Consider the following 18,908-nt stretch of genomic DNA (forward strand, 5'->3'; position numbering starts at 1 on the left):
GGTATGATGCAAGGATGCCAGTGGTTACACTCATGCAATAAAGAGGATGTATGTTGTGTTACAAGACACCAGTGGCCAACAAAATATCCACAATAACACAACCTATTTATTTCTATCATTATCTCTTCTAAGAAAACAAAACAAAACAAAAACTATTTTTAGGTATAAATGAAAAAAAAAAAGGCCTCCAAAATAAAAAAGTCGTTTTTACAAGTATTTTAAGGACATACAAGTTGGGTGGGGGTTTTTTTTTTAAGTTTTTTTCTTAAAGTGGCCCTAACAGTATTATACTGTTCATCTGCTGTAGATCACTTTTAAGGCCTGCCACTTCTTTTGGCTTCCACTTGACCAGTTTCCACAAATTTCTTACACTGAACACCATGCCGGTAAACCTGTTTGATTTTTAGGAATGACCTCACTGGTGAAAAACAAAAAACCATTTTATGTATTTCAAGCTCTGGGATTTTGCATGGATTCAATCAAAAAAAAAAATAATTTAAAACTGGGTCTTTGCTTAGTTTTCTGTTATGTGCAGACACAGGTTCATGAATCATACTTAAATAATTCATAGATCAGTGTTAAGTTGCTTAACAAACAAGCAAATGGTCAAGGACTGGACTGAAAATGACAGAACAAAAAAAACACAAACAAAAAGAAAAAAACCCAAGGCCTTCAGAAAGCCTTGAGAACTATTTGGAAAAATGTAAGTGTTAAAAAAATGCTGTGTGGTTCAAAGCTTTTACATACTGTATACATCAGAAATAATCAGACACACTTCTAGCAATTTAGAATTACCATCATTGACTTCTGTTGTGCAGGTGCATAAACAACACATCAACACAATATTCACAACTACATTTATTTTCTAATTTCATTATATAAGCCATGATCAGGTACAACATTGGGCCCTTTGTCGTTTTAAGTGCAAACAATATCAGTAGCTATGCAGAAATCTATTCAATTTATTGCCTTCTGTGTTTTCACATAAAACTGACAATGACACATGAACAAACTTGTCAAAGTAACATTCAGAACAGAGGGTATTTGTATTGGACTAAAAAAGCAATGGCTGTTTGGAGTATGAAGTAAGCTGTGAAGTGCTTCTACTTTGGTTAACCAGTGGATGTTCTCTCTTATGGTCATACGAGGTTTAGTGCGAGTGGGCTCTGGAGATAAGTTGCACGCAAGGGATCATCAGGCCATGCCCCACCCAGTGCTGGGTTTACAGGCAGGCCGTCACTGGTCCAGGCACACAGACACAACCCTGAGTCCATAAGAGAGGTCAGAGGTGAAATAAACACATGGGAGATGAGACTGTATTATTACAGGTACGTGGGCAAGTCCTTCTCCACCACCTGCACAGAGAAACAAGTGCAAATGTTACTATGGCAGAGTTGAAGAATAGCAGCAAATACTACATATAACACACAGATAAGTGTACTGGGCAGACCAGATGGTTACAGAGCTGGGATGCTGAGTGATGAGACACACTGTGCAAAAATCACAAACAACCTGCTGTCTCAAAATCTGAAGAGTTTCAGTCGTCCTCTGTCATTAACATCAGCATAGAAACTGTGCACAGAGCCTCTTGCCCATATATTAACAGAAATTACTAGAATATGCACACAGAGGTTGAAAGCATCTTATACCCCACATCCTTCAAAAGGTGCTGTATTCTAGAGAATGCACAAGTATATACTGGGGAAAAGTGTAGTTGTGGCTTACAATGGGATCATCTGTTGGGCCATATCTCTTCACCACTTGTCCTTCTCGATTTATAAGAAACTGGTGAGAAATAAGAGAGCAATGAAAAGCATTAATTTTCAAAAGCAGTTGTAGTTAAAAACAACAAAAAAAACAACAACCAAAAAACCAAAACAGCATTAAGTACTGAAGAGCATCGCAGTAAGAGTGCTGACTGTATTAGCTTAGTTACCTTTGTGAAGTTCCATTTGATGTTGCTGTTGAAAAAGAAAAAACAAGTACAAATGAAAACCACACCGCAAACATGAAAAGTCTGTTGTTTCTTTCAAACTGGAATTCTGCTGGTTTACACTGATGTGCAGATTTTGCTGTAGCTTTTTGGCTACACCACCTTTTATCCTACTCTCAGTTAAAACAAAGAAATATCAATAATTATGCAAATCCCTGTATATGAATGAACATTAGATTCCTATATAGGAAAATGTACAAAACTCAGTCAAAAAAAAAACCCAAAAAACTGATGGTTTTGACATTCCTTGTTGAGTTCATCTACAACGCAGCAAAGTGTAGACAGTGCAAGAAATGAAATCATGTAAACTTCTTTCTACAAACTCAGCAGAAAAAGACAAGAAGCAGGGAGGATGAAGGCGGCGGGATTAAGTAAGAGCTCCCATTTCAGGGTAAAATGATGTCATGCCTGCCTGCTGTTTCAACACCGCGTGGAACATTATAATAGTTACAAAATACTTTAAACTCAGTCCGTTCCATGGCTACAATTTTAAGCTACTACACTTGAAACTGTGTAGAAACACAGAATTTGTATTTATCCATGACCAGGATTTCAGTCACAGGCTTCACTTATGAGATTACGGGTGACACAGGAAGGTTTTGTTGCAGGAGGACATGAATGATACGACATTAACATTGTCACTTTACACTTTTAAAAGACAGATATATTGCCAAGAAAACAGAAACATAGAATAACTTACTTTCCCAGGGTTCCCTTGCCTTTGGGCTGAGCCTTCATCCACTTCCACAGAGGGTGAGCGTTGTCTCCATTCACCTCAATCTTACTGAAGAGATCAAACTTGGCATTGTAACCGCTGGCAAACTCTTTAATCTCTGCTTCTGTCCCTGGTTCCTGAATGCCACAAAAACAACAAACAACTACTAAATTAAGCTAGAAAATGTTAGCATGCACAGATATAAATATAACCAATTGGAAAATAGATCCGAAGTATGCAACAGTCCAGCACGCATGTTTGGTACAGAGTGCAAATCAATTAGTACAGTCTCCTCTCTGCCAGCCCACTTTATTCACACAGAACAGTGAAATTGACTCGTGTTGCATTTATGGCAACATAAATAATTTTGTTTGAGAAAGCACAAAATAAAGAAGGCTGGAGTTTATCCACCTTACCTGGCCTCCAAACTGGTTGCATGGGAATCCCAGGATCCGTAAACCTTTCTCAGCATGGGAGTCGTGCATTTCCGCTAGCTGAGTGTAGTTTACCCTGGTCTTTCCTCATTTAGAGGCTACGTTTACGATTATGCACACATACCCTCTGGCAAAACAGAGCGCAAAGTGAGGTTAAAATGCTAATTTCAAGCATTAACTACTGGTGCCAAGTGGTTGATTGTGTTAATATTACTTTTACCTGTATTCCTCCAGAGACACCTCATTCCCGTCTATGTCCTTGGCAGAAAACTCATAGATGGACTTGGCACTGCGCCAATCTCCCACCTGAGCACACTGCACAGAGGTGAAGAAAAGAAAATCGTACATGAGTGAGTCTGTGTGGTTAAGTAACAGCGGAGGATAGGTTTATTATAGGGCCTAAGAGAAACCAAGTTAGTCAGTGCTCTCAATGATAGGTGCACTTTGGCCCATCTGTGTCACCATTCACGTCTCCGCCCATGAGTTTCTACACATAACAAGTTTAATCTGTAAAGCCAACATTTCGTACCTTTACACAAGCCTGCCTCTAATAAGCAGAGAAGGGGGTGAGGGGTGGGAAGATGATTAAAACAAATTTCTCCAGTCAGCCTTCATTTTAACTCCCAATAGCAGCTTTAATCGCTCTAAATGAGGAAATAAAATGATTACACAAAAACACGGACTCTCTCTGACGTTAGCTTACATCACCTAGCTCTCTTGTCACCGGGGATGACTAGCAACTTTAGCGGTGTTTTTAATCTTCATACAGACAACCGAAGCACTGTAGCATCACAAAATACGTCTATTTTGAGCTCGAACCGAGTCCGCTGTGTGTAGCGACTGAGGCTGAACCGTTAAATAGCGGCCGTGGTCCGCTATAAACGGGTTTAAGCTACCGTTAGCAGCTACAGCAACACGAACATCGGATCCATTTATCTGTTGCACTGCGGTCTAAAAATAGCTGCACTAAATGTTTTACAGCGGATATAAGAAGACATATTCGCGTTTTTTAGACTCCTGACAATATAAAGCACAGGACAGGTTTTATCTGTGCTATGTCTACTTACCATACTTCTCACTACTCCTCTGCTCCCTACCACACTCAAGACTGCAGAGGATCTCCACAGCCACATGGCGGACACACTGATCACATGACCTTTTCGGCTCTCTAGCTCCGCCCACAAAGAGCCTAGCAAAGGGGTTGGTGCTACATGGGATCTGCTGTGATTTTGTAAGCACAGAATATTCTGCGTAAAATCATGCAAATACACAGCCCTAACAAGCGACTGCAGCAGCTTCCTTCTCGCTGAAATAACTTGAGTGCATTGCACCCCATTGCATCCCATTACAGCGTATTAAGCAGACATTATGGCTTGTAAATTAGACTTTTTAAAATTAATCAACGTTAATTAAGCCTTACAGGGCAACATTATTCTAATGGACCTGATATTTACAATAATACACATAAATTTCCTCACCCTTTTTCTTCTTCTTTTTTTCGTCCTTTTGTAAATTAAACCAAAAGTTTCAGTTTTACATTTCTGTATTAATGTAGGGTCTTTACCTTACCATATAAAGTGTGTAGAGTCGACTGCTGTTGTGATTTGGCGCTATATAAATAAAATTAAATTGAACATTTTCATCTTAAGATTGTCATTTTAGTATTCCCTTGAAAAAATTAATTGAAATTGCATCATCCCCAGTTTTCCTCTACTGGAGTTTGTTTCTAAAAGAAATACTGGCAACTGCCAGTGCTCCCCCCTCAGCCTTTTTGTGGATACACCTATGATATTAATTTGTCACCACGGGTGACTTCTTTCTTGAGTTACCACATTCATTTTCAGAGTTTCAGAGAAATTGACCTCTGACCTTGACTTTGACATTTTGATTATAGTTTCCATTTGATACTATTTCAGAAAATATGATCTCTATCTTGACCATGAGGTCACAGTCACTAAGATTCAAACTCTGCACTGATGGCATCAAAATTGCCTTATTCTTGAGTTCTCATGTTCACAAAGATAGATGATGATACGACATCGTCATCAACCAAAAAGTGAGTGTGTGATTATGTGTATATGTGGCCTATTTACTCTTACAGTAAGGACCATTAGTGACCACCTAAAGCTCGACATTCTCAATCAGTTTCTGCGAGAGAGAGCCTTAGATTCAAGTTGTAGCAAACACCCACAAAGAGAATGTGCTACAAAACTGATTCAGTGCTCAAAACAAGGACAGACTTTGTTCCTTCCTACAGCAGTGTTAAAGGCTGAGATTTGTGCTTACTCACTCACTGGGTAACAACTTGCAGTAGGACAACTCAGGGAATACCTCATTTAAGTTTGTGTCTAAATATGCTTGTGAAATCAGAAAGAGCCTTGGATGCACAGCCTTGCACAGCCTTGTCACAGCAACAGAGACACACTAACAGATGCCGTTGAGGCCTGAGGTGCTGTCACTCCTGACTGCTTATTTTTGTAAACGAGACTGTGAGAAATGGATAAAACACTGGACTGAATGTTTTTATTCTCTATCATGAGCACACTATATTGGATAATTCATAATACAGCCTATTTTACTCTATGTAAACACATGAAAATATTAAAGAAGTATCATATTTTATATATAATGAAGTGAAGATCTCAAGGACCACTGGATACCTACACTCACTTAGCAGATATACACTAATCTAATGTGATACTTGACTTTTCAAAACCATGTGAGCCTATAATTCATGATGTCCAGAAAAGCAAAAGAAGAAAAAAAAAGCACCATAGTTTCATTATTCTTCCAACAGAGGGCACTACGCCATTGTAGAAAAGTTTACTATGTTCAGTTGATAACTTTTAAGTCCTGGAAAGAATAATGAGATTTAAGTTGAGAAAGAAAAACAAGACTGTGGTTTATGAAACTCATTTTTATTTTAGGCTGGTGGCTTATTCCTTTATACCTTTGATCTGGGACTCTGCAGTGGTCTAATGTCAGACCCCTTAAGACAAAGTTTTGCACCTTTAATTTGGATGTGATCCTTCCTCAAACTAGTTACTGGAGTTGGCTTTAAAACACAAAGGAATAACTTAAAAGTGTAAATCAAGAGGTTATTGTTTACGGACAAGTTGGCCTGTAATTTTTTTTTCAAATAAAATGTTGTGTGTCATTTTATTGGATTAATAAAAGATTTTTTTTTAATTTACTTGCTTATTACCACTTGTGATTTCTGTTTTTTAATAAAATGCGACATATTAGAGTTATCTGTTACAAACATAAAGACCTGGATTTACTATATTTCCACTGTATTCATGAGCTCTTATTTAATGCAAAGAAAAACTAAAAGCTACAAGTGTAGAAATGTGAACATGGACTGATAAGTAGGATTGTGTCATGTCACAGCAATATAACTGAGTCACCTGAGCAGAGAAAATCTGTAACATTTCCAGTTAGTTACTTTTATCTGCAATATGTTTAATGAGCTGATGATGTGGACTAAAAATTCACATTTTATAAGGCACTGAATGGTCGAGATTTGACACATAGCGTGCATGTGGGCATAATTTCTGGCACAAATAGAGCCTCATAGCTTAGAATTTTGATTCGAAATTGGTTTGATAATGAGGGCAAAGGACGGCCTTGCATAATTGCAAGGATTCCCATGCAAACCTGCCGTTAATATTCCTGCACGGCGTAACGCTCAGTGAGTCTGGCTGATGTGGATGTCTTCAGAGGAAAAAAGCTTTTAATTAGGGTATGACAAAACGCAGAATCCACCACAGGTTTCCACCTGAATCATTTGAAGACCATAATTAAGCACCTCACATATAGCCAATTAAAACTTGAATCAAAGGGGTTCTTCTCTAAAAGGAATCAGTAGCATCAATGTGGTGTGTGCGTGTATGGACGCTGTAATTAGCTGCTCTGTGTGTACTGCCGAAGTGAATGTTTATGAAATGATACAGTTTTCTGGTGTGCAGGTGGTTTGGGGTTTTGTTTTCTCCACGTAGCACTGCTGAAACAAATTAGTGTGTAACTGTGTCACATGAACTGTGTTCATTTATAATACAGTGTCAAGCTGAGACAATATTATGCACAATGCATCGCGCCAGGCTGGACAAATATCCTGAAATATTGTTAATATGTATCAACACCTGTTACAGACAAGCACACACACAAGCAAAGAGAGTCACAAATACAGGTTTAATCACAACAACGGGGGATAATAAGGTCACAAGATGACATTTCAAACTGATGCATGACACAAGTCATCCTAACGACTGTATAACGAGCTCGATATTGTTTAAAAGAATGATAAATAAACGGTTTATTTATTTGTATGTTGACTGTGGCAAAGAGGTTGCTCTCTTCTGAGGCAGAACTAGGCAGCCAGCCAACAGCTGTTTGTTATAGGTCAGATATTCACAAATAACTAGGCATGCGTATGGAAAATCTGTGTGCAAGTGACCAACATAGCATTGAGGCAAACCAATTACAGCACGTTTTCAGCTGAAGTTTGGATGGAAAAAGTGAAGGCGAAAACTGCATATGTCTCTGTGTCAACTAAAGAGGCTAATAAATACAAGCATGTATAAAAAAAAAGAAGCTAGGACTGAAAGTGTGAGAATATTTTCACTCCATCAAAGTCTGCACTGCAGATAGTTACCCCTGGAAAATAGCTGTCCATACATGTATAATGTAATTAAAAGTGTTTATAAAAGCAACTTTGCTGTTATTTGTTGTCATTTAATCATCGCAGAGTTATGCTGGGTCATACGCCACAGAACCAGACGACCCTGCCCTAATGATGAAAAGTCATATTTGTGGAAAAATGAGAGATAATGAATAGGAAACGACAGAGAACACAGAAGAACAAACAAGTTTCACATAAAAAAAACAAAAAACAGTTGCCTAGAAACAACCTCTGCTAAACCTGACTCCCCCACCCCCCGCAATACACACACACACACACACACACGCGCACACGCGCACACACTTACACGCAGAGCTATGTGCACCATGGGAGATAAGATCAGATGCTTCAAGAAAAGTTAGGGTTATTTCTCACTGTTCCTAAGCAACAAGTTTGCAGTTTTCTTGCCTTCACCCTCCGTCGGCTCCGCTGGAGATTAATAGTCAGATATAAATTAAGTTGACCACCAAACTTTATGAATTTCTCAGAAGTTGACTTTATTTTTATTGGCACAGTAAAAAAAACAAAAAACGCATCACCTCACTTGGACCGCTGAGAGTTAGAGAGGGAATTAAGAGAGGGGTCTTTCACCTTTTATTGGACTGTGACTTCAGACTCCATATTGTGCTGCTTACAGTGTAGCCACGCATGATGTGACGGCTCGATCACATCATTTTATATCAAATGTTCTGGTATTTACTGGGTTTAAAATTTTTACCCCAAATGTGCAGGCCAGCTAACATTCCCACATTGGCCGTTGCTATTAATTTGGAGTTTGGAGGATGTGTTATGAGGGCCCCACGTGTGCCTGCTATCATACCCCAGTTCCTTGTAAGGCATAGGATGGTGTTGTAATTACTATCTGAATATGCACATTACTCTAACAGCAAAAAAAAGGATCATGCTGAGAAGGGACCACTCACCAGAACACCTACACCACCATGCCACATTCTTACATGTTTTTGGAATACAGAACAAAAGGAGTGTAATGGAAACAGATGGCAACCTATATTTGCATTGGCAGAGAATCTTTTTACATTTAACCCTCACACTCTGAGGGGTTTGGTTGGCAAGGCAACATGTTCTGCAGTCTGTTTCCCACGACTGCATCTCAACAGTCCAGATCAGCCTGCTTATCCATCTATCTTCCTGGAGAGAATAGGAGTAAGACCAGGCAGGCATGCCCTGCGTTGAAATGTTCGATGTTATGCTGATAAGCAACTGGCAGCCAGCTCACCGCATTTCACTTCAATAGCTCTTAAATTTTTCCTCAGGATCAACACCTATAGTTTCAGAAGCCACTGCCTGACATTCTATCAGAAACCTCAATCTGACTTCAGCATATTATGACTTCATAAAACTTCAAGGGGTTTTATTTTCCTAAATGCCTTTTTAAAATAACTGGGCAAAGACACTCTTGCAAGGCATTTTACAGAACATCTCAAGCCTCATTAAAAAAATATAAGGTGTAGCGTATTTGCTGGTGGCCACTTCAGGTTTCCAGCAGTCTCATTTGTTTCCTCAGTTTGGGGAGACTCTGTTTACCTGCTAAAGAAAGTAACAGCAACAACAAATAAAATCTTCTTCTCACATTTCATGTGTTGTCATTATTACATAAACATATTTGTTCAGAACTGGATAAATCTGGCAGAACTGCAGTAAAAGACACTTAACAAAAGCATGTCTAGAGATGACAAAACATACAGTTAATCCAGTTAAAAAACATACAAACGCTCAACCATCAGATAAAAGAAAAAAAATTGTGGTCTAATGAAACCAGAAATGAACTGTTTGGCTGTAACTGAAAGTGCTATGTCTGGAATCCAGGCACAGCTCATTAACCATTTAACATTACCCCACAGTGAGGCAATGAGGCGACAGCAGTGTTGCTGAGTGGCAAGGACGTTTGAATGCGAGGTACAGTGGACATGAAATGAGAAACATTTCATATATGCACACTGGTGCTGACCGTTTTCCAAGACAAGCCAAGTAAGTCTTAAAGTCTTAAAACCTGGTAAGGTGAAGACTTTGCAGTAAAATGCACACATTTGGCAAATTTGTGATGGCTTTAAAGATTTGACTAAAGCATTTTGCTTTTCCTTGTATTGTTCAGCTTCCCCTTTTGTGTCCGTGAGGATCATTTCTAATTTAAAGAAGGTGTCAAACTGCACTTTTATGGAACAAGTCGGATGAGCCAGTTTCCTTCTTATTAAAACAGAGGGAAAGGAATTCCTTCATTTTCATTATTACCGCTCTCAGAGGTGAAGAAAGGCCGCGTGCTAATTTAGAATCTCACCTGACTGGCGGGTTTATGGGCTCCATTTCTCACAGAGTGACACCGATATGTCTGAAACAATCTGCAGCAGAGTAGAAGCTCAATAGCAGCCTGTTGTGAGATAAATGACTTGAAGGAACAGATTTTTTTCTCCTAAAAGTCAATGAATCAATGAAAATGGATACTTAGTTATTTTTTTGTAGATTCACTATGACTCAAAGAGAGAAACTGAACACGAGTCATGTGATAGACTATAGAGAAAGCGCCTCGGTTGGAAATGTACTCGTTCGGATTTGTGCCATTTTATACTATTAAGCTGCGTGACGTGCTGCTGGCTATCACAGCACCACAACTCTGCTCTTTTAAAAGGGGGATGAGTGTGTCAGCAATGTCACAAAAGGGAGCGTAATACACCAGTGTTCACCTGCTGCCTCACAGCATGACTTACCTAAGCAGCTGTCTTTAAATGAGGTCTTTCTCTTTCATGTCTGTTGTATTTATTTTGCTTTCTTTACTACTGCCCCTCTGCTTTTAAAAAAATAATATTTTCCACAGCATTAGTCTTTCCTTGTGTCTCTATGTGTCACAATGTCCCTGTTGTGTGTTTTTATGTGGCAGTGTGTCTTTTTCCTATGATATCGCAGAGTAAAAATGAGATATAAGGAGATTTCTTCTCCGTTTTTTAGCAATTAATAGTTTAACAATGTACGAAATGTTTATCTATGACAGTTATTTTTCTTCAAATGAAAAAAAAATCGCTTATTGCAGCACAGACTATACAGTATTCAATTTTAAAGAAAGCAAATTGTTTTAATAAGCTGAACTTTCACTTATTCTTAATGTAATCTGGCTCAACCAACTGCTTAGATGAAACTGAAGAAAATGATGTGATGGAACATCAGAAGAAAGTAATATCAGTACATTCCACCCCTAACCACCTCTGTAAGACCTCTCCAGATATTCACGCAGGAATTAACTTGGTGAATATCAAAAAAGACCCCATGGAGGTATTTGAGCAGATTTATTATTTTGTGTTTTAAAGGTATTCAAACTCTGCTTCACAGAAAGAGTTTCTTTCCTATAATGGGAAGATAGGAAGATAAATACAGAAAAAAGCACATCTAAGAACAATGCAAACCAGCTTTATTAAGAAAAGCAATAGGGTTTCAAAATAAAATCCATGTATGTGTAGAATTAAATAAATGGGAACCATCGTAAAGATATAGCTGTAATATCAGTGAAATGCAACCATGTACTGTTATATATGTTGCCAAGTGATTATATTTACTATATAATAATAAACATTAAATATGATATTTTGTGAATTAACAAAACTGTCCAGTGACTTTTATGTCTTGCATTACTGGGGCCAGAGGCATTGTGTTTTCACGTTCACTGGTGTTGACAGCTTGGGAGGATTTCTTTTAATTGGTCCTGAACTTTCACATGGATATAATCGTGAAATTGTTTGGACGTTTGTGGGCAAAGATCTAAGATCTAGTCAAGGTCACCGTAACTTCATGTCGTAAACTAATGTCAATTCTTACAAAGGCAGCTTGAGGGAATTTCATTACAGCTGACACGATTGTTGAGATGAATGAGTGGAATAAGTTGATTAAAAATATCGTCTGTGTACAAAAAAATGGATGTAGCAACTGTTATGTGACCCACTGGTTTGTGAAGCTATAAGTTCAGAATTTTAAACACTGTATCTTGATTGTTTTAAAATCAGTTTTGCCCGTGACACAACGGACACCGTAACCTGCTTTATCACACGTTTTACTCTAAACTGCATCATGATCAGTTTACTAAGATATAAAATGAAAAAAAAAAAATCTTGTTTTTTAACTTCACTTCTTTTTGAAAGCCAATCCATGTCAGTTACGACCATCCTTTATATAGTCTATATCAGAACTGGTAGGTCAAGGTCTCTGCGACCTTAAAATGCACATTTTTAGATATAACTTAATAAACCATCATTTTATATACTTGCGGTCAAAGTTCAACGTCAACACTATTCTGACCATTACTGAATGCCATAAAAATTTGTCAAATTATTGACTACATGTATTATATTCTGTGTGACTGGAGTAATTCTTGTAGTCCTTATACTGAGCCTTTATATGTGTATATGTTCAGTTTTAACAGAGATGACTGTTTCATAATGGGGATTATTATGAACAATGCTGTGTCCTTTTGGCATCACAAGCCACTGAGTTTATTTAACATTTTATATGCTTATATATCACTTAACTGCAGAACAGATGCTTCTTCACAAGGTACTTAAGTATCTCGAAGATGCTATTACATGTACAGCACAGAGCATCATTGCCATCACTCAGGCTTTAAGTTTTATTGTCTGTTTTCTGCTTCTGCATATGGAATTACATAGCTGTTTGTGGGAGCTGTCATCAGCATGGGTTGGATTGCAGCGAGGAATTCTGCAGAAGCTGTTATACCCATACCACCAGAGACATGAGTAATTACACACTCCTGTGGTTATGAAGCATAACCTAGTGAGGAGGCATATATTTGCCATGCTATAAATAAAACTTGATTGAAAGGATAATTATTTGGAAGACAGAACATGGATTAAAACAGACCCTCCCTTGTATTGTCACACTTTCAAATGCTTGAAGCGTACTAGTCAAAATGATTTCTTTTTTTTACCGCCCTCTTCTCTTTCTGTAATTGTCCACAGCTGACATGGTATAAAGAGTGGACGATGGAAGGCTTTGACAGGTGGAGATGGTCTGGTGGACTTGACACAGACGCTGTGCATACAATTTCAGGAAATGTTATTTCCCTCTTTCTCAAACATGAACATACTGGAAACAATTCTCTGAGATTTTGACACGATAGCATCATGGAGTTGCTGCAGATTTATCAGCTGCACATCCAAGATGCAAATCCCTTGTTCCACTACATCCCAGAGGTGCTTTATTTGATTGAGTTCTGGTGACTGTGGAGTCCATTTATACACAGTGAACTCAGTGGGATGTTCAAGAAACCAGTTTGAGCTTTCTGACATGGCGAGTTACCATCAGGGGATGAGTATACTGTGACTGTGACATGGTCAGCAACTCAAGAAGGCTGTGGCATTTAAACGATTCTCAGTTAGCTCTATAGAGCCAAAAGTGTGCCAAGAAAATATCCCCCACACCACCACAGTCACTAACTGTTGGTACAAGGCATTCGTGTTTTTTGATGTCAAAGTCTGACTATTATCAGAACGTTGCACGACAAATCAAGATTCATCAGACCAGGCAACTCTTTTTTTTTTTTCAATTTCCTGTTGCCCAATCATGGTGAGCCCCTGTAAATTATACAGTTTAGCCTCAGTTTCCTGTTGTCAGCTGACAGGAGGGTACCTGGTGTGGTTGGGCTGCTGTAGCCCAACTGCTTCAAGGTTTACCATATTGTGTATTCAAAGATGTTCTTCTACATACCTCGGCTGTAACAAGTGGCTATTGTGTTATTATGGCCTTTGACCTCTTACATTAGGCAACAACAAGGCTTAAAAACAGCCTTTTCCCCATTCTGATCCTTGGTTTGAACTTTAGTAGCTTAAACCCCTGAATTAAAGCTGAAAGTCTGCACTTCAATCACATCTCAATTTCTTTTTAATTAAACTGTGATCAGAATGACTCACCTAACCAGGTACAGTACAAAATATACACTTTTTTCCCCAGTTTTCTTCACACATCAGTGCTTTTTGCACTGCTAACTTTTCAATGTCCATGCAGCTTTGTATCGTAACCTTACCGTTTCACTCATACGGCATGGTATCATCAGCAGTCTGATTATGTTCTGAACTGAAATCCTCAGTCACCAAAGGTTGGTTGGTCAGCTTTTCCTAATATATTGGATTAATCACACAAATGAACCACAATCATTAAATGTTGGGCTACTGACTACAAATTCCTTCATTATTGACTGATGTCATTTTTGTCAGTGTTCAGAAATGCACGGGTAAACAGTCTTTCTTACTGTGGATCCTTAACAATAACCATCTTTCTAAGTCACTTAGCTCTTTTCCCCCTTTCATCCTCACATACTAAATCAGAGTAATCTGAGTGTGCTCAGCCACAGAGCATGTGTCACGTGTTCCACAGAGCATGATTGGTTGCTAATTGCTGTGTGGAAACATCTGTACCTGTGCAGAAACATCTGCATTCACTGCATTCCCTCACTCATTTATTCAGATTTATCTTTCAGGTTGTCATCTGTCTGTGCACACAACCCACAGAGGGAGATGTGTAGGCATGTCCATCCTGTATCAACAGTCGCTTGCATAACAGCCGCAATAATTTTTCCATGGCTTTCCATGGTTTTTGAAATCCCAGTAAAGAACCTGTATAAAGGCAACCGAGTTACAGGTGCTTCTTTTAGTCAAAATTTTGGCAGGGGAAAATGTAATCCATTAAAATCATAATACTGATGACATCCAAGTTAGCTGGCACCTGATAAGTCTCCAACTGTAGTTTGTGGGAGTGCGAACAATATAAATAAACACAGGGTCTGTTGTGCTAAGTGTGGCCTGTTATTGTCTCACCACCTTTAGGTCCTCTTCCATTTCCAACACTCTTAAAGCCAGGCCGGCAGTGTGAGCACCTTAACAGAGAAAAGGCGACAGCAAGGACACTGAACCTTTACACGAAAGATTGTTAATAAGATAGCAAAAGCCCTGCTGGTCACATTTACCAAACGTGTAGGCTTGTTTTAAGTTACAAATAACAGTTCTGCACATGAATGAGTCAGTGCGTATAACAAGCCAGACAGCTAGAAATAAAATATAAAAACCAAAGAAAGACATTTGGGTTGAATTTATTCAAGTGTGTGTAGGCTTTTTTTTAAAAAATCATCCCTCTGTAAAGCTTTTTACCTTTGTTGATTCTTCAAGCTTATCTTATAATATGACAGGTGCCGCATTTCTCACGGTTACATCACACACACTGTAACAAGACGACTTCTGAGGGTTTTGACAGGGCCTGTCGAGAGAGATGATTTAAAGGATTCTGACAAGCAGGCTTCCCCACATCACCTGAGACTGGAAATTCATGTTGGATGTTCCAAGTGGTGAAATGATGGAGCAATGGTCATGCTTCAACAACTGACCAAGTCCACCTAGTTTCCGTTCTCACTGTCCTCACAACATTTTATACAGTTAATTGTGAAAGCTTTACCTCTTGTTTCGTCGTAATGTTGAAAACAAAGAGAGAAAGAAACAAATACTGGAACAATCTGATTAGTCTGACATTCCTGATAAATTTTTAGTCCCACACGTCAAGTGCCATCTAATTAATATAGTTCATTTTACTACTTCATAATATATTGTACATTTTGTGATATTTTAATGTTAAGATCAGTCGATTCAGGATATTTTCAACTAAATAAAACCTCATTAGACAGTCTTTTACAGAATTTTGGTCATTGGTGTGTTGCATATGAAGTGTGCAGTGGATCACAGTATGTACATTCTTCTTTCTTTCTTTTGTGCCTAGCTGGCGGTGGGCAGGGGAGGTCGTCCACGAAGCCAATACACCGGTGTGGGTGCCCTAGGGTTTCTATTTTGGTCAACAACGCAGTTGAAGGCTTTGCGATCTCTGGCCTTGAACTTTGCTTGCTTGAGGGTTAGACGTTGTTGCTTAAGATTGTCTTCAATTTGCTTGATCCAAGTCTTCTTGGGCGCGTGACCCTTGATTGTCCAGTGGGTGGGGTGCTGCTGCAGCAGAAGGTGATATGGCAGGGGATGGTTGCTCTGCGGCAAATGTGACCAAACCATTGCAGTCGTCACTTCTGGATCAGCTCTTCCATCGAGGGTTGATGGTGACATTGACTACGTATCGCACTGTTGCTGAGACGGTCACGGAGGGATACTCGGAGAATCTGACGCGAACAGCACATTTGGAAGATCTCGAGCTTGTTGAGGTGGTGCTTGAGGATGACCCAGGTTTCGGATCCATAGAGAAGAGAAGAATGGGCAATACCAGTGTGCGGATTTTGGTGAAGAGTTTGTCTGATTTCAGATGCACCATTGACAGATTATTGAGTGTATTTCTGCTGTTGATGCCACTTTCTTTGCTTGCACCAGAAAGTCGAGGTATTTGAATTCCCACACAAGTTCAATTTGCATGCCTTCGAGATGCACAGTAGCTGGTCACCTGTCAGTAGTAAGGACTTTGTTCTTCTCGGCACTGATCTTGAGGACATTTGGTTGAGCAAGTTGGGCGACGTTGTCGTATGTACATTAACCACCCACTTTATAAAGTACCTGGGTTCAGCTGCTTGATAACACAAACATCTAAACACATGGCAGCAACTCGGTGGATTAAACTATGTAGACATGATCAAGAAGACTTGCTGAAGTAGAACCCGAGAATCAGGATTGGGGCAAAAAGTGATTTAAGTGAATGTGGCATGTTTGTTGGTGCCTGATGGGACTGTGTATTTCAAAAACTGTTGATCTGCTGGGATTTTCCCACACTGTCATCTCTAGGGTTTACAGAGAATGATCTGAACAGGAGAAAATATCCAGTGGGTGGCAAATCTCTGGGTGACAATTCCTTGTTGATGCCAGCGGTCAGAGGAAGGCAGCAGTAACTCAAATAACCACTCATTACGTCCAAGGTATACAGAAGAGCTCTGAATGCTCAAGATGTTAAACCTGGAGCAGGAGACCTCACTAGAGGGGGAGGTCACGCCTGTCAGTTAAGAAAAGGAAACTGGGCTCACCAAAATTGGACAACAGTAAATTGGAAAAACACTGCCTGGTTTGATGAGTTTCAATTTCTCCTGTTACAGTCAGATGGTTGAGTCAGACTTTGTTATAAATAACATGAAAGCATGAATCCTGCCTTGTATCACCAGATCAGGTTCTTTGGTAATGGTGTGGGAGATATTTTCTTGGCACACTTTGTGTCCCTTAGTTACAATTGATCATTGTTTAAATGGCACAGCCTACCTGACTATTGTTGCTCACCATGTCCCTCTCTTTTTGACCACAGAGTACCAGTCATCAGATGACTTCTTCCAGGAGGATAACGCACCATGTCACAAAGCTCAGATCACATCAACTTGTTTTTTTTAACATGAGAATGAGTTCACCGTATGCAAATAGCCTCTAATAGAGCAGCTGAAAAAAAGGAGGTCTAATCCAGTATTTATAAGGTGTACTAAAAAGACAGACTGAAACTGTGAAACAGCTATGACTCTTTACTGCGCTCCTGAGAGTCACACTGTAGATCTACAGTCTCACTGCCCCGCTGTTACCTTTCCCCTTTTCCTGCTGCTGCTTTGCCCTATACAATAAATACCAGCAATCATTCACATTTACACTGTGAAGTAAGGCAATGAGTCATCCACATGTTGCCCTTATAAAAGGTCGGCAAAAGCACTGTTCAGGATGTATTGAGTTATATACTAAAGGAGCCTTAAGGGTCCACGATTCATTTAATTCTTCCTATTAGAAATGTACTTCAGTCCTGCCATTTCCTTTTGTTCCCCTCAAGCTCTGAGTTGATGCTGAGTAGTTAATTCAAAGACAGCGGGAAGTTTTTTCTTTATTTATTTTTTTTGCTTCTGCAGACTGTGAATTAATTAAAAATAGGCATTATAAATGGAAACATTTTTTTTTCCTGTGAAAAGCAACAGCAAATAAAGTGTGCAGAGACACAGCAGACCTGTGATCACCTCGTGTTCAATGGCAGTGTGCTGGAAGTGTGAGAATCATGTTAAAGTGCCACTATTTTTATTTTTCACTTTGCCAAAGTCCTAACGATGCTCTGGGTGATTGCTAACATGTGTTACACTTATGAAGTCTTCTAAAACAACTGAGCAAGAAAACAAATCCTGCTTGTCTCCTTTGACTCGAATTAGACGATTAACTCCTGGAAGAAAAGAGCGTCGTGGACATCGATCAGTAGTTTCGAGAAGTATTGACAACTGTTGATCGTGGAACAAAATCAAGCTTCTCTTGTCCCTCAGCCAATCGGCGTCTGCCATGATTCATTCATCGATTTATTTATACTGGTGATGAACCCAGGCTGTTGTGTTTATCTTCTTGTCAAAAATATGCAGTGTACCATTTGGTCTATCTTCTTTTCTCTCTGTCTGTTTGAGAGACACTGTTCGTTGCCAGCATATTGTGTAAGGATTCATCATGCTGTCGTTGTCAACAGATTTAACTGTCACACACTTGTCAAAATGCCAAGCAGTCGCAAGGGATGGAGAGAGCTCACACATAAACACAAAAGTATAAATGCAAGGAGGAGGAGATCCAAAAGTAGCCAAGTAACTGAAGGAGTTCATGTTGTCTTTCAAAGAGGAGTTGAGGGGGGGGAGAGAAGGCTCATATAGACAAAAATACTTTTTGACATTTAAAAGTACATTATAGTACACTTAAATGGTATTGGGCCAGACCTGTAAGATACATTGTACTTTATTTGAAAAGTCAAACCACATGTAAAATTGTCAACAAGTCTTGACTTAAAGGCAGCAGAAATTCGATGCACAAACTGCACAAACAGTTGAACTCATGTTGCCTTCAGGGGTAATTTGATAGCCTTATATGAATGTATTTTTTTTTTTTTTAATTTATTTTATTTTCAGTAGTTACAGATGAGACAGACATGATTGGGGGATAGGAAAGGGAGAAAGAAAGAGAGGAAGGAAAAGAAAAACAGAAGGGAAGAGGGACAGTGAGAAAGGGCACTTACAAAGACAAAGAGAAAAAAAAAATCTCCTGGATCACCTGTTGAGAGAAAAAGAATAGAAAACAAGCAAAAAAAAAACAAAGCAACATACTAAAC

General features: G+C 39.1%; 1 protein-coding gene across 1 annotated transcript; it reads right to left on the minus strand.

Moving 5' to 3' along the window:
* Nucleotides 1–840: 840 nt before the first annotated feature.
* On the minus strand, nucleotides 841–4,334 carry LOC134617051 (phospholipid hydroperoxide glutathione peroxidase-like). The gene is made up of 7 exons (XM_063462213.1): nucleotides 4,210–4,334; nucleotides 3,363–3,457; nucleotides 3,125–3,269; nucleotides 2,694–2,845; nucleotides 1,937–1,961; nucleotides 1,726–1,785; nucleotides 841–1,355 (listed from the first exon to the last, which is right to left on the minus strand). The coding sequence occupies exons 1-7, from the start codon at nucleotides 4,273–4,275 to the stop codon at nucleotides 1,323–1,325; spliced, it is 576 nt and encodes a 191-aa protein (XP_063318283.1). The 5' UTR covers nucleotides 4,276–4,334; the 3' UTR covers nucleotides 841–1,322.
* Nucleotides 4,335–18,908: the final 14,574 nt, after the last annotated feature.

The sequence above is a fragment of the Pelmatolapia mariae genome, linkage group LG18, assembly GCF_036321145.2.
Source record: "Pelmatolapia mariae isolate MD_Pm_ZW linkage group LG18, Pm_UMD_F_2, whole genome shotgun sequence".
NCBI classification, from domain to species: Eukaryota; Metazoa; Chordata; class Actinopteri; order Cichliformes; family Cichlidae; genus Pelmatolapia; species Pelmatolapia mariae.